Source organism: Loxodonta africana, chromosome 3, assembly GCF_030014295.1.
Source record: "Loxodonta africana isolate mLoxAfr1 chromosome 3, mLoxAfr1.hap2, whole genome shotgun sequence".
NCBI classification, from domain to species: Eukaryota; Metazoa; Chordata; class Mammalia; order Proboscidea; family Elephantidae; genus Loxodonta; species Loxodonta africana.
In genome coordinates, this window is record NC_087344.1 from 37,528,655 (window position 1) to 37,552,795 (window position 24,141).

General features: G+C 58.6%; 1 protein-coding gene across 1 annotated transcript in view; it reads left to right on the forward strand.

Annotated features, from left to right (window-relative positions):
- TP73 (tumor protein p73) overlaps nt 1-24,141 on the forward strand; it is an 83,252-nt gene that overhangs the window by 53,876 nt on the left and 5,235 nt on the right. The window contains exons 4-13 of the mRNA XM_010593158.3: nt 2,760-3,002; nt 16,340-16,526; nt 17,031-17,146; nt 19,052-19,161; nt 19,610-19,752; nt 20,127-20,215; nt 20,936-21,060; nt 21,648-21,796; nt 22,388-22,526; nt 23,165-23,258. Of these exons, the coding sequence (XP_010591460.2) occupies nt 2,760-3,002; nt 16,340-16,526; nt 17,031-17,146; nt 19,052-19,161; nt 19,610-19,752; nt 20,127-20,215; nt 20,936-21,060; nt 21,648-21,796; nt 22,388-22,526; nt 23,165-23,258 (1,395 nt within the window). The remainder of the gene's footprint in view (nt 1-2,759; nt 3,003-16,339; nt 16,527-17,030; nt 17,147-19,051; nt 19,162-19,609; nt 19,753-20,126; nt 20,216-20,935; nt 21,061-21,647; nt 21,797-22,387; nt 22,527-23,164; nt 23,259-24,141) is intronic.

Below are 24,141 nucleotides of genomic sequence, written 5' to 3' on the forward strand. Positions count from 1 at the left end.
GGTGCAGGACTTGAGGCTGGGGTCAGGCAGGGAGCAGGTCACTGGACTTGGAGGCCGTGGAGGTGCCGGAACTGGGGTCCTGGGATGGGACAAGGCCTGTGCGCTGGCCAGGCTTCAGCACGTCTGGGTGTTACCCCTTATGCTCACCAGCTCCAAGGGAAGTGATGGTATTTTACCCCCACCTCGGCAAGAGAAAGAGCTGAACCAACAGGCAGACTCCATGTGGATAGGCGTCCAGCCCCCCAGGGTGCAGGGGTCAGTGAGGCCTGTTAGGCAGATGACCGTGCCCCTTCTGGCACCTTCCATGTAAGCAGGTGTCCTCCTGCTAGGGCTTTATTGGCAGCTCCCAGGGCTGCGTGGTTGGGGGTCTGTAGCCCTGTCCTGTGTGGAGTAAGAGGTTTGTTGCCCTAAATGCCTCTCAGAGTTGGGGGGACTGTCACTTCCCTGAACCCTCCTCAGAACAGCCAGGATCTGGGAGAGGCCAGGGCCACAGCCCAGGGGGAGAGTGACCAGTCCACAGCCTGCTAGGGACAGTGTGGGGGCCCAAGTAGAATGGGGGAGAGAGCCTCAGCGATGCTGGAGGTAGGAGGGTCTGTTCCTCAGGGAGAGACCTCTGGTCCAAAAGTAGATGGACACAGGCCTATGGCAGCTGTGGCTCTGGAGGTTCAGAAAGAAGTGACCAAAACAGACCCAAGTGTGGGGTCGGTCAGGGCCAGGCAAGCTGCCTGCTGCCACTCAGAGGCCTCCCCAGGGGTTCCGCCCATATCAGCATGCCGGGGCCTCGGGCTAAGGCCTCACCTCTGAGCCCAGCATGGATGTCCCCAAGGGGCTGAGGTCCACACTGAATCGGAGTTGGAGTCCCGTGGGCTGGAACATCCAAGGAAGTGGCCTGTCCACATCAGAAGATGTGTGTCCCTGGACCCTGCACTGGGCTCCTCTATACTGGGCAGCCTTCAGCAGATGCCCCTCACCCTGGACTTGCTGCCGTCTGTCTCCCTGTGGGACTCACTGCCCGGCCTTGGATCCTGCACAGCTGGGAGGTGCCTGAGGCTCTGAGGACCCTGATCAGGGACACATGTGGCCATGAGGTGTTTCTGGCAGGCTGGAGACATGCCAAGCCGGACAGGGCTTTGGGCTGTTCAGTTCAACCCTCCCTTGGTGGAGACAGAGGCAGAGGTCCTGGGAGCGAGTGGCTGATTCAGTCACTCACAGCATGGACCCCTGGGGCTCAGCCAGGGCTCTCTGTGCTCTTCTGGTCCAGCCCCAGCTGGAGAAACAGACTGCGCTTTTTGTTTTAATCTGCAGGGTTGGGGGCAGGCCGGTGAGGGGATGTGTGCCTACCGGGAGGGGAGGGGAGGGTTCTGAAGGAGAGCATGCAGGGTGCCTGGCTCTCACACTCAGCTCCTGCTTCCTCCTCCACATCAACCTCGCACCCTCTGCCCCCTTGCTGTGCAGCCTTCCCTCACCAGGCACACTCTCCAGTTTACCGTCTCAACCTGGGGCCTCAGGCTCATGGCCTTCCTGATGGCTGGTCTCCTGGTGTCATTGGCCAGGGTCCTGGGGAGCCAGGAAGCTGGGCTAGGGGAAGAAGGGAGAGCAGGGGTAAGGGAGAAGCCCAGACTCCCTGGGCTTCATCCCCAGTACATCACCCAAGGCGAGTCACTTCCCGTTCCTGGGCCTTGGTTTCCTCATCTGTAAAAGAGGAGAACAGCAGGGCCCAACTTGGGAGGCATAGAGATGAAAGGGGTCCTACACAGTGAACTGGGAGTGGTCCCTGACACAGAGCAAGGGCCATCTAATCTACGCATTGATGCTCAGAGGCCTTGTACCTGTCAGCTGTTCTGCATGACCCTCCAAAGCCCACCTCCTGCTGGAAGCTGCAGGTTTGGAATGAGGGTCTTCCTGGCCAGCCCTCCAGGTGGGATCTACCTGAGACCCCAGACACTGAGTGCAGCCAGCACCCCTCCCTTGGCTCCTGGTGGGAGCCGACCCATCCTGGCCCAGAAGCCCATGGAGGGTGACCTAGAGGACACACCTTCTCCATGGTTGGCTCCCACTCCTGAGTTCTTGCTTCTGAGGTGCCTGACCTTGGTGGGCAGCTGGGCTGGCAGGATGCTGGGAAGAACCGAGGGGATGGAAGGAGCTAGAACACTGTCAGGGCAGGGAGACAAGGATGGGGATCCCTAAGTGTAGAGGGGCCGTTCCGATGGAGACTAAGGCCACCCGCCCTAAAGAGATGACTCTGGGGATCTATTGGAAAGTCAGGCTTCCTCCAGCCCCCCAATCTGGATCTGGGAGTCAGACTGGTGCCCCAGGGCCACACAGACAACCCCATGAAACACTGGATCTGCCTGGCCCCGTCTCTGCCCTGCCTGACTCCCTGGGCCTGGGGTCCCCACTCAGAGCTGTGGGGTATAGGGGCGACCATGCAGCAGGAGACCATGTAGGAGGCCAGAGCCAGGGCCTCCTCCTCCAGACAGTCCCCCTCCAGGCGTGCAAAACCCTGCTTCCTCCCCTCCCCAACTCTGTGGATCCCCAGAAACCCTGGCAGCACAGAATGGCTGGTGGAGGGAGGTGAGGTGACTGTCGGTTCATCTGGCACAAGTCGTGACCTGTTGGGGGGGCGCCCAAGGAAATGTTTGGGATGACTCGAGCAGGCTGGCCCTTTAAGGCTCCTGTAACCGGACACCTGGGGGGGCCCGGGCGGCTCCCCGCTCAGCCTGACTGTTTGTCTCTCCCCTCCCTCCCCCTCCCGCCAGTCCCAGTTTAATCTGCTCAGCAGCACCATGGACCAGATGAGCAGCCGCGCAGCCCCGGCCAGCCCCTACACCCCGGAGCACGCTGCCAGTGTGCCCACCCACTCACCCTACGCGCAGCCCAGCTCCACCTTCGACACCATGTCGCCTGCGCCTGTCATCCCCTCCAACACTGACTACCCCGGCCCCCACCACTTCGAGGTTACCTTCCAGCAGTCAAGCACAGCCAAGTCCGCCACCTGGACGGTAAGTGTGCTGCGCCTCCAGGGGTGCCTGGCTGGCGCGGGTGGGAGGGTGTTGGTGGGCCAGTGCTGTCCGCAGAGGGTGTCCACTCACCAGGCAGAGAGGGGCACCAGGCAGGGGGGCGGGTCTGGGCTGGACGGTCTGGGTGTACCACCCTCAAACACGTGGCCAGAGTTGGCCGGCCTCCCGCAGGGATTCCGGGAGATGGAAGTGGCTGGCCGTGAAGTCCCTAGGGCAGGGGACACCCCCTGCCAGCCCGCCTTTGCCAGACTCCTCTTAGCCTACCTGTGCTTGGTGGAGGCTCCAATGTGAAATCCTACATGGGTGGGCTGGGAGCCATTGGAGGATATCACCTGGGTCCAGGGGGCCACCTCCTCCAGACAGCAAGGCTAGGCTTTGCTCCTCCCACTGTCTGTAAGTGGTCATCACCAAGTGTTGGCATGAGACAGGGCACAGCAAAGGTGGAAACAGCAGCAGACTCAGGTCCTCCCTGTTGCCCATGGCGGGAGCCTGGCCTACAGCTGGGGTCTTGCCGATGTTAATGACATTCCATGTGCTTGTGGCGCTCACCGTGGGCTGGGCACTGCGCTAGGCACTTTAAGTACAGGCAGCACCCAGCTTAGGATGGGGTTCCGTTCCAATGACTGTCATAAGTTGATTCTGACATAAGATGAATACTTCATTTTTTTTTTTTTTAGCTTTCATCATTATTGCCTTTTATTACCAGCATTTTTATTTGTTTTTTGGGGTTGGAAACATTACATATAAACTTACAGATATGATGACATCAGCAAATTATGCGTGAAGCATTTTATGTAATACATATTACTAATGATAAGATGTGCAAAGAAAAAAACACAGACCGTCCAAAGTGCAGTCTGTTGTAACCTGAATACCTTGTAAGTAGGGTACTACCTGTGTATGTTAACAGGCAGTTTTCATTCCCATTTGCAGCGGAGGAAACTGAAGCTTGAGGGGGAGGGGAGAAGGTAATTTACTCGAAGTTATGCAAAGAGTAAGTAGGGGCTGGGATGGAAGCAGTGCCCGCTTCAACATCTGTGCTTAGGACCACTGTACCGCACTGTACCTACTGCTGCTGGGAGAGAAAGGGGCTGCCAGATCCCTAGGGTAACACCAAGACTCCCCACACTGCCACCCAGCCCCGGGCAACCTCTGGCTTGCCTCTCAGTGAGGGGCCAGGGGACGGGCAGGAAAGCAGCTCCAGGGGCTTCTGGTCCCCTGGCCCACTGACATGGGGGAGCATGAGCCTTGCCTTGGCCCGCACCCCACTGACTTTGGGAGGTGCAGCCCCCACCTCTCAGAAGTTCCAGATGTGGGGTCTCTTGGCAGTGCCCTGTCCTCCTTGACGCTCCACTGCCCGTTGGGTCCCTTGTCCCCCAGGTAACAGCTAGATGCTCACCCCAGCCCCACCTGGAGCACAGACAGGCTGGAGGTAAGTGGTCCGGAGTGGCCGTGTACACACCTTTATGAGCACTGACTGAGCAGGTGCCCCCTGCCCCTGCTCTGCCCCTTTAATTCCTGAGTCCCACCGTCTCTACTACCCTGCTGGCTGGAGCTCCTGGCTTTCCCACGCTCCTGGGTGGCTGGAGGTCTGGGTGGAGCCACAGGTAGCCAGTCCGGCGGTGGACAGACACCACCCGCCCAGATTGCTTCTGGGTTTTGCTCTGGCTGGGAGCTCCCTCCGGCCCCCTGCCCATCTTTACGCTAAGGCTCGATCAGGACTCGATGGATGGCCAGGTATTGCAGACCCATGGCCTCTCTCTCCTCTCCGTTAATTGTTATCCCAATGCTCCTTACCTCATGCTGCTGGTGGGATTAAAGGAGATCATGCTGTCAAGTACGTAGCACAGGACTTATCTATTGTCGCCGGCACGAGGTATGCCTTCACCATGTGGGTCTTTATTGTTATGGCAGCGGAGGTGGCTGCAGTAGGGTTGTTAAGGAGCCTGGCCCTCCTGACAAGGTTGCCCAGCAGTAAATACCAGCTGCTGGGAGGGTTCTCTTGGTAGTTCTGTTGACTTGGAGAGGGTCTTAGACAGTCTCTCCACCTCAGATTTGAGGCCCACCTGGGGGACCTGAGTCGGGTCAGGAAGCACAGAGAGTCCTCATGCCTGCACCCCTCTCCCCCAGCAGGGACACATGGCCCCCCGTCCCACATCCTGACTGTTCACTCATCCTGTCTAAGGGAAAGCCCCCCCAACACTGACATCTGTCAATTGGGGTCTGAGTCACCTGATCGTTTTGGGACCAGTTCTCCACGTGGAGGCCTGGCTGGCAACTCATGGTGCCCTGGCTTTGCTTCTTCCATGTTGTTTGGGAATGTGTTGGGGTCCCTGTCATGTTAGCGGGGCTTGAAGGGCCTCAGAGGTTCTGAGCTGATCCTCAGGCAGGGATGGGAGCTGCCTCTCTGCTGGTGCCCCCCAACTCAGGTGCCCCTTGGCTGCCTCTCTGCCCAGGTGCGTGGGCTTCAGGGCTGGGGCCAAGGCATTTGGTCCCGATGGCCCCGGCCCTGAGTGGCCCTTTGGGGTAGCCTGCCCAGGACCGAGACACCGGCTTGAAGCACCAAGGGTCAGCTCAGGCCCTAAGCTCTGACCCCCACCAGATGCCTGAGCCGCAGACACTGCCCAGCCTGGGTCCCGTTAGGGCTCTAGAGGAGCTGGTGCGGACAGAGGATGCTGTTGCTGAGCCCCTGCCCGGCCCCTCCCCAGCCTTTATCAATACGGGGGTAGAGGTGGGACAAACATTGATAATGAGATTTTTGGCACCTTGTCTGTCTGGGAGCAGACCCCCCGGTGTGCTTCTTCCCTTGCCCAGGGAGGGGGCAGGTGAGTGGCTGTCTCAAGTGCGGGACAGGGCACGCAGGCTGCCTGCTCACAGCTCTCAGGGTCCAACTGCGCAGCGCTGTCTAGGCTTGTCATTGGGCTCGCTGCCCTGGCCTCCGTGCACAGCCTCCACCACACCAGCCAGCTGGTAACTGATAGATAATGCATATTTTTCTCAAGTACAATTCCAAATTGACTGCTGCTTTCGTTCCTTTCCCCTCTGGAGAAAAACACCCCAACCCACTCCCAAGGGGCCACAGCGTTAATAGGGTCTTTGGCCTCTGCCTGGCTGAGGTCACCTGTGGGTCTCCCACCCTGGGCTGGGCATTCTGCCCTGGCCAGCTTCCTTTGGACTTCAGATCTCATGCCTGCGCTGCTTAAGCACTGGGTCTGGAGACCTCAGCTCACGGACATGCCTGTGTGTGCACACAGTACACATACCACATGTATACACGTGGACTGTGAACACACACATGTATGCACGTATACCACAAGGCATGCAGTGCGTCACACACACATGGGTGCATGCACACACCACATACACACATGTGCACACACACCACACAGGCATTCACATATGTACACACTACACACATGCCAGCACACACACCGTACAGAGGCACTCACGCACACCATATGTGCATGTGGCACACGACATACATGCATGCACACATACACGCACACACACTTCTTTCTGGTTGCAGCTCAGGGTTCTGACAAGTCCTCCCCACAGAAGGCCTAGAAAGAGCTGAGTGTGAAGGTAAATGGGTAGCCAGAGAAGGGATTTCTGCTCAGTCAAGAGCTTGTAAGCCAGGGCCCTGGTGGTGGCTTGAGTTTGGATTTGGCAGACAGGAACTGCATAGCTGGTGGGATGGACCAGAGACGACTGCGGGGTCTGAACCCTGGGTCTCGCTGGCCTGTGGCTGCTGCATCACCTCCTGCTTTCTGGTGTCCTGTCTGTAAAGGGTTACTGTGGGGTTCAGGAGCCTGGTTCTGTGACTCCTTAGGGCAGGGACTGGGCTGAGGGTGCACTCCACAGACACTGCTGTCTGCCCGCCATCTTGGGCAAGGTCGTCCCATCCTGGAGCCCTTTGGGGCTTTGGGGGGAGACAGACAACGTGAACCATCAGAGCTGCACATGAGGGCCTGGCACCCAATGGGCACCTGATGCTCCTGAGCAGATGGACAGATGGATACATGGACAGATGGAGCTGGGCCAAGGATGGTGGCACCAGCGCCTTTTCTCTGTTTCGTGCCCTCCCCAGGAAGGCTGGCCCCGGGCCTATGGGTGACCTTGCTAAGGCTCCCTGAGCAGCCTGGGGGCTCAGCATGTGCCCTCTGCCAGGTCCCAGCCTGGCCTGTGGGGCCTGATGGCCACTCCATCCTGGGGGCTGCCCGAGGTTGGCAATAAAGTGGCAGATGGTCCTCAGGACCCCACGGAACAGAGAGAAAGAGTATAGCATTTTCCTGTACCAATCCTGTATGGGTTTTGGACTCTGTTCAGTCCAGACCAGCCTCTTCCTGCCCCCAGGCCAGGGCTGCCAGGAAAAGCACTGTCTTCAGTCTTCACAGGGTTCGGGAGGGTTCTGAGTTCAGGCATGAGGCCATGGTGTGGTTGGGAGCCCTGGCCCAGCATGACTTCGCAGGCTCCCCAGGCAGGCTGAGTGGCTCTGCCAATAGCCGCTGAGGATGCTGTCCTCCCAGGGACGGGGTGTGATGGTGGGAGGCGAGTGGAGCAACAACCCAGCTGGTAACCAGGGGCTCTGGACAGACAGGAGCCCCGACACAGCCCCTGACTACCTCCAGCTGTGCTGGGTCCCAGCTGATGAGCATGTGTGTATGTGTGTGTGTGTGTGTGTGTGTGCGAGTGTGTGTGTGAGAGTGGGTGTGTGTGTGATGAATGACTGTATCTGAGTGTGTATGAGTCTGTGTGTGCATGTGTTGTGAATGAGTGTATGAGTGTGCATGCACCTGCATGTCTGAGTGTGCGTGAGTATGAGTCTGTGTGTATTGAGTGAGTGTGTGTCTGTGTGTGTGTGTTGTAAATGAGTGTGCCTGTGGGTGCATGTGTATGCATACAGGCATACACTCACAAGCCTGTGAGTGGATGTGAGTCTGTGTGCATTGAATGAGTGTGTGTGTCTGTGTGTGTGCGTGTGTATGTGTGAGCCTGTGAATCTGTGTGTGTGTGTGTTGTGAATGCGTGTGTGTGTGCATGTGTCTGTGTGCAGGTGTGCGTGGGGGCGTGAGCTTGTGAGTGTGTGTGTATGAGATTGTGTGGGTGTGTGAGTCTGCGCATGCATGCATGTGAGTATGAGTGAGTGTGTGCGTCTGCGTATATGAGTGTGAAGTTGAGTGTGTGTGTGCCTGGGAGATCCCCCCCAGGAGGAACACAGGGAAGGCGGGTCAGGGAAGCATGGGATTCCTGAGTAGAATGAGGCTGAGTCAATGCTGATGGATCTGGGAGAAAACTTTCCAGCCCCTCGGAGCTCTGTAAGCAGGAGAATAATAGCGGAGGTGTCCCAACACGACTGTGGTATCAATTGCGTTATCCTAAAAGTTTATGGAATGCATAAGTGGAATTAATACCTTTTACTGGCACCAAAGGCAATTATCTGTATTTAAAGCCGAGGGAAGCGTTCTAACAATGTTTATTGTGGAGATGAAACGTGGATTATTAAGGGGAAACAAGAACACTTAGGGAGAAATTGCAGCAATTGCTCGTGTTGTGCCTGTCCTGCACCCCGGGAGCCTTGGGCCGGACCGAGCTTCCTGCAGGCTGGCACGGTGGGGGTCGGCGCTCCTGGCTCATGGCCCCAGAATAGGGTGGGGTAGGGTCACCTCATCTCTCTGTACTCCCCGAGGAGCTGTGACCCCTGAAGGAACCCTGCCCCTGGAGGTCATGAAACTAGCCTTGGGGGCACTGAGTGAAGGCGGGGAGGTCCCACAGCCCTGTGTCCCTGGGTGCCTGGGCTCCCAGCTCCAGCGCAGATGCCAACAGAGCTGGGTCCCAGGAGCCAAGGGGTACTTCCCATCCTGGGGGACACTGGAGGAGACAACACCAAGGCCTCTGCCCCACACCATCTGAGTTCTTTTAGGGGACACGAGAGAGAATCCCTTGAAGGATAGGGCCTTGTTCCATAGGTTTGAGTTTGAAGCAGAATGGTCTGTTTTCTAGGACTCATTTCCCAAATGAAGACCACTTTCCTAGCATTCGAATTTTGGGTTAGAAACATTGATAGCTGTAGGCGGTTAAGGCAGGCATCTGCTAACACAAAAGTTGGAGGTTTAAGTCCACCCGGAGGTGCCTCGGAGGAAACTCCTGGTCATCTACGTCCCAAAGGTCACAGCCATTGGAAGCCCTGTGGGGCACAGTCTCCTCAGACACATGGGGCCTCCATGAGTCAGGGTTGACTCAACGGCAACTGGTTTTTGGTTTTAATACTGACAGCAAACGCTGCTCAGCCGATGCTCTGGGTGGCCGGGCTCAGCACCCAGGACCGTTACCATGGGTCACCCTGCTGCAGCCCCACTGTAGGTGCTTTTACTCTTCCCAGTGTATGATGGGGAAACTGAGGCTAAAAGAGGCACCCACCGGTGCAAGGTGGGCGGGCTCTGGGCCGGCAACCTGACCCCTGGCTCCCATTGTGCAGCTGTGTGCGCTGCTGTGGGTGCCTTCCCAAAAGGCCTGGTGCTCCCAGCTCCGTGGGGGACCTCAGGACCCCAGGTGAACCGACGGTGAGGAGGGGCTTGCCCCTTGAGGACTCTCTGCCTGCCCTGTCCTAAGCTGGTGGGCTCCGCCAGGCTGCCTAGTGGGAAGACACTCTAGCACTGACCCCCAAGTAGAATGTTGTCTGCCCATGAACACCTGGGGGCCGTGGCTGCCACACTCACTGCTTGAGTTTTGTTGACAAGTGAAAATCCCTCGAGAACACTCCAGGGATGACCAGCCTCCGAGGTAAACATGGAAACAGGCCAAGTGGCAGGAGCTGGGAGCGGTGGGCTCTCTCTTGGCCTCCCGGGGCCAGGCCCTGTCCCCGCCCCCACCCCCCCACCCCCACCCCTACTCCCACTCCCACCCCCACCCCCAATTTCATTACTGAGAAAGAAACCCGAACTATCCAGTTGATTCCAGCTCATGGCGACCTCACGTGTGTCAGAGTAGAACTGTGCTCCATAGGATTTTCGATAGCTGATTTTTTTTGGAAGCAGATCATCAGCCCTTTCTTCCAAGGTGCCTCTGGGTAGAATTGAACCATCAACCTTTCAGTTAGCAGCCAGATGTGTTAACAATTTGTATTACCGAGGGCACCCCCTTTAAAGAGAGGGCCACAGGTGAGGTCCTGCCTGGCTCCTGCTGGGACCAGATCTATGTCAAGATGGGGCCTAGGGGTGTCTGGGACTCTGGCACCATGTGGGAACTCAGAGGTGAGGTTGGGGTCACAGTGGAACAGAGGGTGAGGTTTTGGTTCCAAGCCTGGCGGGTCCCTGCCACCTCTGGGCCAGTGGTCAGTCACTGGGGGACCATTTTGGGGTTTCCTCAAGCTCAGGGTTGATGGATGGGCCCTGTAACCCCAGCTAGTCATACGTCCAGGCCTACCCCAGATTGGCTGGTCCAGAGCCCTGCCACTAGTGGAGAAGCCCTTAGCTGCCTCTAGGCATCCCATTGATTGTTTTAGGAGTCTCAGAAAGGGGAGAGGATGGAAAATTCCAGGGTGTTAGAGCTGGAAAGAAAAGCCCACCCTCCCCATTTTATAAATGGAGAGTGTGAGGCTCAGATGGGGGGTGGTGTCGAGGGTGAAGTTCCCAAGCATGGGGTTTATGATGGGGCCATGGAGGCTGTAGGAGGTTTGTCTTGTTTTAAGGCAGAAGAGTCCTTTTTGTAAAGTTAATAGCACTCGAAGCTCAGTGAAGTCCAAGTTCAGAGGTTCCTGGGGAAACCACCAGTTGCTGGGGAGTCGATTCCGACTCACGGTGACCCCATGTGTGTCACTGTATAAGTCTGCTCCACAGGGTTTTCAGTGGCTGATTTTTCAGAAGTAGATCTCCAGGCTTTTCTTCTGAGGCACTTCTGGGTGGACTTGAACCTCCAACCTTTTGGTCAGCAGTCGAGTGCATTAATTGTTTGCACCATCTGGGGACTCCTGGGGAAACCACACAGTAGCCTCAAGCCCAGGGTCACCCTAGGATTCCGGGCCCACCTCCTCTACTGCAGCCGTGACCCAGACAAGGCACTCATCTCCTCCCGCCTTGGGATCCCACATGCAGAAGGGACCCAGCAATATGGCCCCCCAGGGCTTTGGGGAGAATAAAGAGAGACAGGCCGGACGCCAAAGCCCTACTGAGGGCCACCGCGGTCTGCAGTAGGTGAATCAAGTGCTTAGATACGACAACTCTCCTGGCCCCAGGTGCTTTGCTGATTATTTATTTACGAGGTTCAGTGAAAACATTGATTTTAGCCAATTATTTCCTCAAAAGCTGAAACTGCCCACCCCCATGTGTCCACTAGCTGACTGGGTGGGAGCAGCCGTGCCCCTTCGAGAAAATGTAGGCTCTCTTCCTTCTAACTGGGATGGAGTTTACTTAGAGAAGACATCCCAAAGTCACCAATCCTCAGCCAGTAGGGCCATCTCAAACTGGCCTCGTTCCAGGGACCTGCCTACAGCCCCATGGAACAAGGCCAAGGTCAGACACCATAGGACCCATCTCCCAGGGCTACCTGCTAGAGACAACCTGACCCAAACAAGCACCTGCCCTCCAGAGAGGCCCACCTGGGCTCACCTCCCCATCTGCCCAGCCAGTGCCAATTCTGGCCCATCTGTGGGAAGCTGCTGGGCCGGAGGGAAGGAGCTGGCCCATCTGGCCCCTGGACTGACGTCAGCATCCAAAGTGGGGTGCCTATGGTCAGTCGGAGGCTGCAGGGCTATCCTGTGAGCAGAAGGTGCCTCTGAGACTCCTGGGTCCTGCCCATCCCCATGGCTGACCACAGACCTCTCAGTTAGTTCTGGCTTCTCGTCAAGGCCCCAGAGTAGGGTGGGGGCGAGGGCAGTGGGGAGCTGTCTTCCCCAGCAGTCAAAGGGCCCTCCCCACAGTGAGCAGAGCTACTGGTCTCCTGCCTCCCCACTTGACCCTGTGCCCGCAGGTCTTGGCGGCCGGCTGCCCACAGTCCTGACCTCTGGGGCCTGTGCCAGAGCTTTCCCTCCAAGGGCCAGAGTCCCGAGGAAAGATTGGCAGGGATGCCTGGTCCCAGCCGCCTTCTGCTGCTGGCAGAGTCGGACCCAGGCCCACTGGCGGAGGAAGCCCAGCCTGGAGCCGCAGGGGTAGGCGGAGGCTGAGGGGGATGCTTCAGACAGGGCCCTGGTTGGTGCCTCCAAGTGGGAGGAGGGGACTGTTGCTGGTTCCAGCTCCCAGGCTCCCTGCCAACCCTGCCCTGCCCCCAAGGACTGCAAGGATGCCCCTGCTTACCCCTCCACCCCCACAGCCCCCCTCAGCGTCTAGAGAAAGCCAGAGGGGGTGGCTGGGCCACAGAATAAAGCTCAGTGGAGGTGTCACCTGCCTGGGTGTGTCTCTGAGGACAAGGACAGTGCCCACCTCTGCAGCCAGGGAAGTCCTGGCTTGGGTGAGAGTGATGACGCTGGCTGTGTGCCAGCTCCTCCCAGGCACTTCGCACGATAGTGTCATTGAAACAGACACAGCCCTCTGAGATGGGTCTCAGGACAACACTCAAGACTTGGGGCTGTCATGCAATGTTTCAGTAGGAAGTCTTGCCCCCTGCCCCTTGGGTCTCCTGCCCCTGGGGGACCTGAGCCCCGCCCCAAGGGAAGGAGCTGGTGTGGCAATGAAGGGGTGCACAGTAAGAGGACCTTGTGCTGGGGGAGAATGAAGTAGAGTGTCCCCAAGGATGTGTCCCCCAAAGGGCCCCCCTCCCCTGGAGGGAAAAAAGAACCCAGCGGTGGGGGTTGGGGGCTTTAAACCAGGGGTTGTTGGCCTGGGTCCCTGTGTGAGTTTTTGGGGAGTTGGTGTGTGAGTCCACAGAACTCCATGCCAACTGTTGTATGGGTTGCCGTGGGAACTTTTCTAGGGAGAGAGGGCCTGTGACCTTGAGGAAGTCCTCAAATGGGGCTGTGACCCAAAGCAGGCAGACTGTGGCTCTAAACATACACACGTGCTTGCACACACACATACGCTCAGGGAAAGTGGATAAAAGTGGGGTATAAAAAAAATCATTAAAAAAAAAAATGAAAGCCCCCACTGCAGGCCACGTCTTCCAGAATCTGTTACAACAGATTCCCCCAAGCTGGTTAACGGTATTTGCGGTTTGCAAGATGCTACACGTCCCGGGAAATTGACAGACAAGTTATTATCACCTCTCCACTGTCCTCCTGCCCAGACCTGCCTGCGCCCGGGCACCCCAGCTGTTGGGAGCGGGCAAGGAAATTAACAGCCCCCACGCTCCGGCACCCACCCGCCTGCCGCCCTCTCGCCACCCTCCAAGCTACCGGCCTCGAGGCTCCCAGCCAGGTCAGGCCCATCTTGGACCGGGTGGGGTGGAGGAGAGGCTGGGGGAAGTGAGAAGGGGAGGGTGTCCCAGGAGAGAAAATGGGGGGAGGGGGAGGGATGGGCACACATGAGTGTTTCGGCAAATCATTTCCTGCAAGTACCAAGAAGCACACACATCCTGGAGCAGACAAGTCTAGACGGTTCTGTGTCAACAGCTGAAGATAAATAAGATTTTATCAGCTCAGAATTTGTTGAAACACATCCATCTAGCGGTTCTAGGAAAGGACGGGGGCGGGAGGGAGGCAGCATCTGCACGTGACCTCTTCCACAGAATGGAAAGGGACCCAGGAGCCCTGTCCCTTCGTTTTCTTCCAGCTCCAGGCCCCGGGTGGCCAGAGGAGGGCGAGGGGCTCATACCCCTGGGTTGAGGTCCGGCTCTCCAGGGCTCCGTCCAGGGTGGGACCCCTCACCAGAGACGGGGGCTGACCACTCAGGTGTGTGCCCCAAAGGCCACTTGAGCAAACCACCTGGGCAGCACTGGGCTGGGACACCTGTGGGGGGTGGGGCCGCCGAGGACCCATGGTGGCCTTGTTTATGTTGCTGGGAGGCTCCGTGGCCTGAGGCCAGGGCCCCCCATCCATGGTAAGCCTCTGCAGCCGGGGGAGCCCTGGTTTGGGTGAGAGTAGTGACGCAGGCTTGTGCCAGCCCCTCATGTTCTGCGCCTGGAATCTGCCCCTTTCCCACCCACACTGCACTCTGGCTAGGAGACGTGTCGCCGCCCCGAGGTACCAGGGACAGCTCCCGGCGCCGCCGGAGCCAGAGGGTGGGCGGGGCGCTAGGCGGTTCCTCCTGGAGAGGGGGGTGCGCACGCCCGTGGAGCGTCCCGGCCCCGCCCAGGCGCTCTTCGGTCTTTCTATCTGGACGCTGGTCTCCCCAGTGACCACAGCCCGAAAGTCCAGACACATGAGCCTCTGCTATGCCCCCATCTGGGACCACGCAGTGAGGGGGTGGGAGGACACATCTGCACCCTGCACCCGGGCTGGAGCGCTCCTCCTCCCTGTTTTGAGGGGCTGCTGTTCCTCCCGCGGTGATGGAACCAGGGGACAGCAGGGACCCGGACGTGCTCGTCTGTGAAATGAGGCAGAGCCGCCTGGCTGCCAGGGGAAGCGGGAGCCAGGCTTCCCTAGACAAGGGCACTGCACTCCCCGGGGCGGCCGGCCGGTGGAAGCAGAGCCCTGGGCTTGGGATGGGAACGGGGCTGCTCCAAGGGAAAGGGCTTGGGCTGGGCAAGGGCTTTGAAGCCACTGCGCATTCAGACTGCACGGGTCACCAGGGAGCCAGGGAGGCTGCGGACGCCTCCCAGCGGGCACACCTAGAACCCAGCTGCATCCTGTCGGAAGGTGGCTGTGAGCTACGCGGCCCCTTTTTTTCTTAGGAATGCAGTCCGCTCTGAGCCCTTTGACTTTGGCCAGCCATGATGACCCCTCATCTACCGCCTCAGCCACCACTAGTACAGAGGCAGATGGGTCCTGTGGGGGTCAGCCTGGACAGCGGCCTGGAGCCCCCCACCTCAGTTCAGCGCCAACCCTCCCCATACCTTCCACTTCATTTTTGGACAGCTGCTGGGGTAACAATCTGGACCAATTACCGTCTTTTACCATCTAGCTAATAATGAGAATGGTTATTATGTGTGCACCAGCTGACACCAGCCCCTGAGTAGTCTGGGGTTTTGGGGAGTTGAGGAGATTCCCACCCAGGGCCTGGAAAACAATAGGCGCTCAACAGATGCTGTGGGGATGGATTGCTCCCCGAATCCTTGCTCAGTAAATACCGTGCCACTAGTGTGTTCAGGACCCTGCAGTCCAGATGAGGTCCAGCATTCCCCCGGGCCTCCTCCTCCAGGAAGTCTTCTTGGTTGGCCCCTCCCACTGAAGTCTCTGAGCATCTCCCTGGTATTACTAGACAAATTGCATAACTGCATCAGAGTCAGGGACTCGTTCTTAGTCCTGGCTTGTGGATGGATATGAGGGCTGTGCATTAAATCTGCCCCTAGGCCTCTGGTCTGGGCTACTGCTGCCCTGGGCATAGCTGGCCTCCCTTAGTGCTGGAGAATCCTTTGTGCTCTGTGCACATCCCCCAGGGAAGGATGAAGGCAATATGCATGTATCGAGTACCAGCTGCATGCCTCCGTTTGCTGGGTATTACTAATGACAGACAAGGGGGATAGAGCTGGCTTCTTGCCCTCCAGGCACCAGAATTCCAGGGATGTGTTCACCCTGCACACAGGAGGAACTCCACAAATGCTCGCCATCTAGGCTGCCCCCAGGCCTCAGAGGAGCCTGGTAACATCCTCTCTGTCCAACGGCCTTGTGTCACTCTCACCTGCCCCGGGCACTGGCACAGGAGGAGCTGCCACCACCTGCCCACTAGCTGTAAGAGGAACAGCCCCCTGATTGCTGTCACCCAGGGGCCCCAAGTATGGTCACTCCTGTTTTCTGGGGTGGGGGTGACTGCTGACCTCCTTTGTCCATATCATTGTTAATGTTGCCCCCTCCCTCCCAAAGGATAAGTCAGTCACCCATCTCTGAGGTGGGACGGGACTGTTCACAGCCCCAACGCTCTGGGACACAGAGCCCCGGGGACTCACGTCCTCACCCTGACCGCCGAGCAGCCTGTGTCCAGGTTCTGGTTTCCTTGAACAAAAGGCTGCCTCCATCTTTGCCAGTTGGGGTTGGAAGGAGGCAGGCCTGCTGGTGGCTGGTGTAGCTGGCACAGCAGCCACTGCTATCTCAGAGCTCGGGCTGGCCAACAGGGTGCTGAGCAGGTGCCTGGATGGGCGCCTAGGAATAGGGTGTTGGAGGGGTCCACAGAGGGGAGGAGGAGCCCAAGGAAGGGGCTCCTGACTACATCCTGGTGGCCTGGCCAGCATCCCAGGGTCACCACCTGGGCAGGGTATGGGCTCAAGGTCACCAGCCTCAGCCATCTCTCCCCCCACAGTACTCCCCCCTGTTGAAGAAGCTCTACTGCCAGATTGCCAAGACGTGCCCCATCCAGATGAAGGTGGCCACGCCCCCACCCCCCGGCACTGCAGTCCGTGCCATGCCGGTCTACAAGAAGGCGGAGCATGTGACTGAGGTCGTGAAGCGCTGCCCCAACCATGAGCTGGGGAGGGACTTCAATGAAGGTGAGGTCCCGTCCATCCCAGGGGCCCCAGTGGTACAACACCCAAGCCAGGGAGGGGTGCTGGCCTGGGCCCCTGACGGAGAGGCAGCAGGTGCCTGCAAAAGGGGCTTCTAGTCCAGGCTGAGCCATTACCGTGAGGGGACTTTGGGCAACCCTCAGGCCCCCTGCCTTTCCTTGTGTTATGGCAGGCTGACCACATCTGTGGCCTGGCCCTTCCGCTCTGACAGGCCTCAGTGCCGTGCCCACAGGAGTGCCTCCCTCCAGAGCAGGGCCAGTAGTCTGAGAGAGGTATGGTGCGGGAAGACCTTCTTGGACTGTGATACTGCGTGGGGCAGCCCCGCCGGTCAGCAGAAAAGCTGGAAAACAGGGCTCTGAGCCCAGATCCCAAGGTGCCACCTGGGGAGGCCGATGGACAGGGCTGTGGCTCCCCCAGTCTGCTGTAGTGCGCCCCAGCAGAGGGTGATGGGTGGCTAGGCTTTTCCCTGAAGCAGCATCCTCCCTGCAGGACAGTCTGCCCCAGCCAGCCACCTCATCCGCGTGGAGGGCAACAACCTCTCGCAGTATGTGGACGACCCCGTCACGGGCAGGCAAAGCGTCATGGTGCCCTACGAGCCCCCACAGGTAGGAGCTCCCCAGGGCTGGGGGGAGGGATCCTGTGAGACAGGTGAGAACCACAGCCGGGAGGCACAGCACATGCAAAGGTCTTGAGGTGAAGGCTGCAGGGGAAGGGGCTGTGAGATGTGGGGGGGGGCACAGAGAAGGCAGAAGTTTCTAGGGCTTGGGGGACACCATTCTGGAGCTGGTGCAGGGTCCAGTGGGATGAGAGACTGGGGGTGGAGAGAAGCAGAGGTTCTGAGACCCTGCAGAGGAGATGGTGGAGTGGGGGTGCCAGGATGGAGGTGGGATCAGCCATCCCAGTGGGCCAGGCTTCCCAGGGAGGATGAGACATTGAGCCTCCAACTTTCCTGTACCTAGTTCCCCAAGGCCCCCTTGGCTCCCACCCCATGCCTGATTTCCCAGGCCCTCTCGGCTCCCACCCCACGAGTCCGAGAGCAGACCTTTCTGTCTATGGGACTAAGTTCTGAACACACCATCCCCTCTGGCCCAAGGCTGCACTGTCTCCCCCTTCACCTGTGCCCTGCCTTCACCTGTGCCTAGTCGGCCTCCAGGAAAGCAGGACTCTCTCGCCCCCTAGTGGCAGTTCTGTGAACTGGTTTCCACACCCAGACTGAGGGAGACAGTGAAAACCCCAGTTCAGTGGTTCCGGGACAACCAGTGGTTCCCGGACAACCAGTGGTCAAGAGTTCCAGGTCCACGTCCCAGCTTTGTCACAATGCTATCCCTCGCCCTCGCCAAGCCCCACTTCATCCTGGGAGTGGGTGCTGGGGTGAGGGGGTGTTCCGCCCCTGACAGCTCTGGTCCCACATTCCACCAGAGCAGTGCTGGCACCTTGGAAGAGCTCATGGCATGCAACACATATGCACCCAGAGAGGCCTGTGCACATGGCCGCCAAACGCAGCCTCAAGAACTTTTCCTCTGACCTGTGTCAGGGAGAGGGTCGGGGCAACGTGGTTATAGGACCGAACGAGATCACAGGACTGTGGCTACCTGAAGCAAAGGCCAGGACTAAACCTTCTCAGTACCCAGAACCAGCACAGTGCTTGGCATTCAGTGTACTGCGTGGATGGAGGGGTGGATGGATTAGTGGACTGATTAGATGGATGGATGGGTGGGTGGATCCATGATCCATGAATGGATTGGATGGATGGTTGGAAGAATGGATTAATGGATTGATTGGTTGGAAGGATGGCTGGCTGGATGGATGGATGGCTGGCTGGCTGGATGGATGGATGGATTATGATGGATGGGTGGGATGGATGGATGATGATGGATGGGTGGGATGGATGAATGGATGGATGGATGGATGGATGGATGGGTGATGATGGATGGATGGATGGATGGATGGATGGATGGATGGATGGATGATGATGGATGGATGGGTGGGATGGATGGATGGATGATGATGGATGGGTGGGATGGATGGATGAATGGGATGGATGGATAGATGGATGGATGGGATGAATGTGATGGATGGATGGTGATGAATGGATGGATGATGATGGATGGGTGGGATGGATGGATGGATGATGATGGATGGGTGGGATGGATGGGTGAATGGGATGGATGGATGATGATGGATGGGTGGGATGGATGGATGAATGTGATGGATGGATGATGATGGGTGGGATGGATGGATGGATGATGATGGATGGGTGGGATGGATGGATGGATGATGATGGATGGGTGGGATGGATGGTGAATGGGATGGATGGATAGATGGATGAATGGGATGGATGGATGGATGACAGAGGGCCACAGAGAAGGGCCTTGGTCCCACCTCCCCCATGTCTATCCACAGCCAGGACTAAATGTGGGGGCTGGGGCTTCCCAGCCTAGGAGACTCCACTTCGATGTGTCGGGGCCTATGCGCTGACACTACAGCCTTTTTCCTGCCCCCCCGTGCAGGTGGGAACGGAATTCACCACCATCCTGTACAACTTCATGTGCAACAGCAGCTGTGTGGGGGGCATGAACCGGCGGCCCATCCTCATCATCATCACCCTAGAGACCCGGGAGTGAGTCTACTGGCACGTGGGGGTAGGGCAAGGACTTGGGCCAGTGTTACTGGGGGGCTTGACATGGGGACATAGAAGCCAAGGCCAGAGGCTAGTGCCAAGCCCTGGAGGCGAGTTTGGGAAAGGGACCCTGTATGTAATTTTGCAGGGCCACCAGGCCTTGCTGCTTCGAGGGAGGGGTATTCCCCCAGCCTGCAGGGGCTGCTTGGGTGGGAGCTGGGGCTGGGAAGGAGGCAGGGCCTGGAGTCCAGGCTTATGTCTCAGAACAGCCCTTTTGGCCTTCTTAGCATTGGCTCCCTCTGTCCTTAAGCTCCTGCTCCCCTCACTGGGCACTCAGCCCTAGCTCCCCCACCATCAAGCCCACCCTGTGGGGCCTGCAAGGCTGGGGAGTGGGCAGGGTTGACAGTGGGCCCAGAAGTTCACTGTTCCGACTGTGCCTGCGCCACAGTGGACAGGTGCTGGGCCGCCGGTCCTTCGAGGGCCGCATCTGTGCTTGTCCAGGCCGTGACCGAAAGGCTGATGAGGACCATTTCCGTGAGCAGCAGGCCCTGAACGAGAGCGCCGCGAAAAGCGGGGCAGCCAGCAAACGCAGTGAGTGGGGCTTGGGGCTAGGGCACCAGAACCGGGTGGGCCCTGCCATGGGGGGCTGTGAAAGGCCTGCTGGGGTGGCTTCGGCCTGAGTCCAGGGGACTGAGTGAGCACAGCCCCAGGCAGGACCACTGTGATGACAGACCTGCTCATCCCTGGGTCTCAGACTCTGAGGCCATCACCTGTGGCCGCCTCTGGCCCAGCTCCACCTGGCAGTCGCCATCAGGGCTGGGTGTCCAGCGTGGGCAGCCCCAGGGTTTGCCCATGGTGGGGTTAACTATCTCTGGACTTGGGGGTCTGTGAGCTGTGCCTGCCTACCTAGCCCCTTGCATACGGCCCCTCTCAGCACTCACCCAGCCTCTCCTTCCTCCATCTAGCATTCAAGCAGAGCCCCCCGGCCATCCCCTCTCTGGGGGCCAACGTGAAGAAGAGACGGCATGGGGACGAGGATATGTACTACATGCCCGTGAGTGCGCACAGATGGGGAAGAAGGGTTCAAGATGCCTGGTCCTGCCTAAGGGCACCAGGGGCAGCCCCACACTTCTGAGAGCTGAGGCCCAGGGCTCCAAAGGCAGGCATGGAAGGAAGTGCCAGCTCAAAGTCAGGCCTGGCAGACCCGGTAGGGGCGGGGCCCTAAGAGTCAGCAGTTGTGAGTCACACAAACCTTAGACAGGGAACGTGCAGATCCCCCAGGGTCCATCAGGAATGCCATCATGCTCACCTAGCCTGGGCCATCCAGTGCCCTGTGTGTGGCCCCTCCCCTAGAGACTGACACCGGCTGCTCAGGCCCATCGTCAGTCAGGAGCTGTTCATTGCTTCAGTCATTTGAGAATCGGTCTCATTTTAAACCTCTGTATTTGCTGAGCGCCTCTTTTTTTTTTTTTTCTGTCCCCTCAGCACCCATTGTTCTCAGTGCTGGGGGAGGGGTGGCAAGGGCAGTGGGCAAAGGCAGGAACAGGAGGCCCGTGGTCTGCTCCGGGAGACTGACAGGACAGGGGCTCTGGCCAGGCCTGCTCCCAGGGAACAGGGGAGGGGCCCTCGGTGCTGGGGAGCCCCAGGTAAGGAGCCGCCCTGTGTTGCCAGCTAGCATCCTCCAGAGCCTGTGGCTGCCTACAGCCACAGAGGGTCTCGGGCAGGGGGTAGGCGGCATCTGTGTGCACCTGGCAACGGTTTGGCTCTCTCTCAGGTGCGGGGCCGGGAGAACTTTGAGATCTTGATGAGGATCAAGGAGGGCCTGGAGCTGACGGAGCTGGTGCCGCAGCAGCTGGTGGACTCCTACCGGCAACAGCAGCAACAGCTCCTGCAGAGGCCGTGAGTATAGCCCAGCCCTCGCCACTGCATCCACGTCAGCCAACATGGCATCTGGCCCAGCATCCACCAGGGGCAGGGGAGGTCCCACGCAGCAGGGAAAAGGCCAGGAGTGCCAGAGACACCTGGGACAGCGGTGTGTGTAGAAGGACTCAGAGGGCCACATGGGGTCACAGGGCTCCCCCCCAGGAAGCCTTCATGGGCTGCCCTAGGTCCTGCTGTACACCTGTCACCTCGCCTTCTTCTAGGTCCTGAGCCTCAGGAGCAGCTTGAGGCAGGAACCCCTGGGCTGGCACAGGGGTGACGCCAAGGGGGAAGGAGTGGCCAGATGACTTCACCCACAGACCAGGGGCCTGAGCCCCTCTTGGCCTCCACCCGACCCCGTTGGGCTCCCGCTTGAGAGTAGGCAGGAGAGAAGGCGCAGGCTTACATGGGGCCGGCGGGATGAGAAGGAAGCCCCACCCCAATGTCTTGGCTGGAGGCTGGGGTCACCATCTACCACCACACAGGGCAGTGTGGGTATCACAGAGGGAGCCTAGGAGAGGCTGCAGCTCTGACATTTGACCAATGTGCTGTCACTTACCCAGCAGGAGCCACCTGCAGCCCCCGGCTTACGGGCCCGTCCTGTCGCCCATGGGCAAAGGGCATGGCAGTACCAGCAAACTGCCCTCCGTCAACCAGCTGGTGGGCCAGCCTCCCCCGCACGGTTCAGCAAGTGGGCCCAGCCTGGGGCCTGTGGGTGAGTATCTCCAGGGGGTGCCTGGGGCCATGGGGAGACCCCACTTCTGCCAAGTTCAGGCCTGGCACTCAGGCCTCAACCTCCCTCCACCTGCTCTGGCCTGAAGACAGGGAGCTCAGCTCAGGATGTCAGCCCTGTTCACTGCCCCCTAGGGAGGATGGTATCTGTGGGAGCAGAGGATGGCACGGGGAAGGTCACATATGTCACACCCTGGCCCCACCTCTTGGAGGCCGAGGGACCCTGGGATGGTTTCTGAACCCCCCAGAGGTTCGGCTTCCCCATTAGCAAAATGGCAACAAAAGTGCCAGACGCCCTCTGGTGGGGATGAGATGATGAGGGTGGGAAGTGCCTATCTCAGTGTTGGGGTGGGGATAGAGCAGGGGCTCCCTGGGAAGGGTTCCCGTGGGCACAGCCTGCCATGTTACCAGTGCTGTGAGCAGTGTTTTCACGGTGTGACAGAGCTTGAATCCAGCCCTGACTCCAGCCCCAGAGCTCTCTACCGCTGCCCCCTTGCTTCCATCCTTCAAGCCTGGGCGGGGCCTGCACTGGATGCACAGGCTGGCTCACTCTGACAGTCTGCCTTTCAAACAGGCCCTGGGGTGCTCAACAGCCACAGCCACCCGATGCCATCCAATGGCGAGATGAACGGTGTCCACAGCTCGCAGCCCATGGTCTCGGGGTCCCACTGCACCCCGCCACCTCCCTACCATGCAGACCCCAGCCTCGTCAGGTAAGTAGGCTGCTGCTGGGCCCAGGCTGGGCCTGTGCTGTTGCTGTGTCCACTAACCTTGGTCTGCCTGTGGCTCCCGGTCAGCTGGCCTTCAGCCCCCCACCCCCCAGCCATCCCTGCATGCCCCCGTCCTCTGGTGTTTAATCACTCTGCCAGCTCAAGGACAGAAGCAGACAGCGACACGCCAAGAGTGGGTATGGGGGAGACAGTTTGCTAGTTGTTAGGTGCCATGGAGTCGGTTTTGACTCAAAGCGACCCTACATGACAGAGTAGAACTGTCCCACAGGGTTTTCTAGGCTGTAATCTTTATGGGAACGGATCTCCAGGCCTTTCTCCTTTGGAGCCACTTGGTGGGTTTGAACCACCTACCTTTCAGTTAGCAGCTGAGGGCTTAACCATTGTGCCATCAGGGCTCTTTACAGTTGGCTTAGAAAAAAGAAAAGCACAGAGCCAGGGGTTGCTTGGCAGATGTGTCATGGGTTATTATGCACACATCTGTCCGGGAGTGCACAGCTGTGCCGGAGTCACCATGTGTGAGGAAGTCTCCGCCTGGCTAGGCCGCTTGGAAGAGGAACACACCCACACTGAGTGTGGAAGTGGACACTAACACTGCTTTATCTTTCAAACTCTCTCTGCAGTTTTCTAACAGGCTTGGGGTGTCCCAACTGCATCGAGTATTTCACCTCGCAGGGGTTACAGAACATTTATCACCTGCAGAACCTCACGATCGAGGTAAATGCCCGCAGCTCCCCCACCACTGGGCAGGCGCCGCCCGAGCCCGCACCCCAAAAGGTGGCAAAGAGCGTCTCCTCCTTCCTGGCCAGCTGCTCCCAGTCCCTGTTGTTCCTAGTGGGAGGGGAAGCTGGGACACTTGGGAAGTCCTCCCCATAAGCAGTCAGAGTCCACAGCCTCACCAGCGCCTTCCGCTCTGAGGTCACCCTGGCAAGTCACTGGGCAGCAGGCGGGGTGGGGCACACTCAGGCCTCCCGTGGAGAGACCTGCCCCTGGACTTGAGGCTTCCCTCCTGTGCTAGCATCTTGGCCCCAGCGGTCACTGTGCCTTTGACTTTTATGGGACTGCTGTCCCCAAGGCTGAGAATTGCAGACTATAAGAGCCAGAGGGAGCTTGGCGCCAGTCCAGGTCAGTGCCCCTTTAACCGAGGGGACACTGAGGCCCAGAAAAGGCCAAGGATCCTATAGCCTATCACGCACCTGAGAACTGGATGCCCCCTGGTTCCTCTTTAGGTTGATTAAACCCGTTCCCCTTGGGTCAACCCTGACGTGTGACCACCCCCTGTGTGTAGAGTAGGACTGTGCTCCATGGGGTTTTCAATGGCTGGTTTTTCAGGCCTTTCTTCCGAGGAGACTCTGAGTGGGCTTGAACCTCCAACCTATTGGTTAGGAGCCCAGCACATTAACCATTTGCACCCCCTGCCCCCAAAAAATACTTGTTGCCGTTGAGTTGGTTCCAATTCATAGTGACCCTATAGGACAGAGTAGAACTGCTCCATAGGGTTTCCAAGGAGCAGCTGGTGGATTTGAACCGCCAGCCTTTTGGTTAGCATCCATCTCTTAACCACTGTACCACTTGAGGGTACTGGCCTGCTAATGCCAAC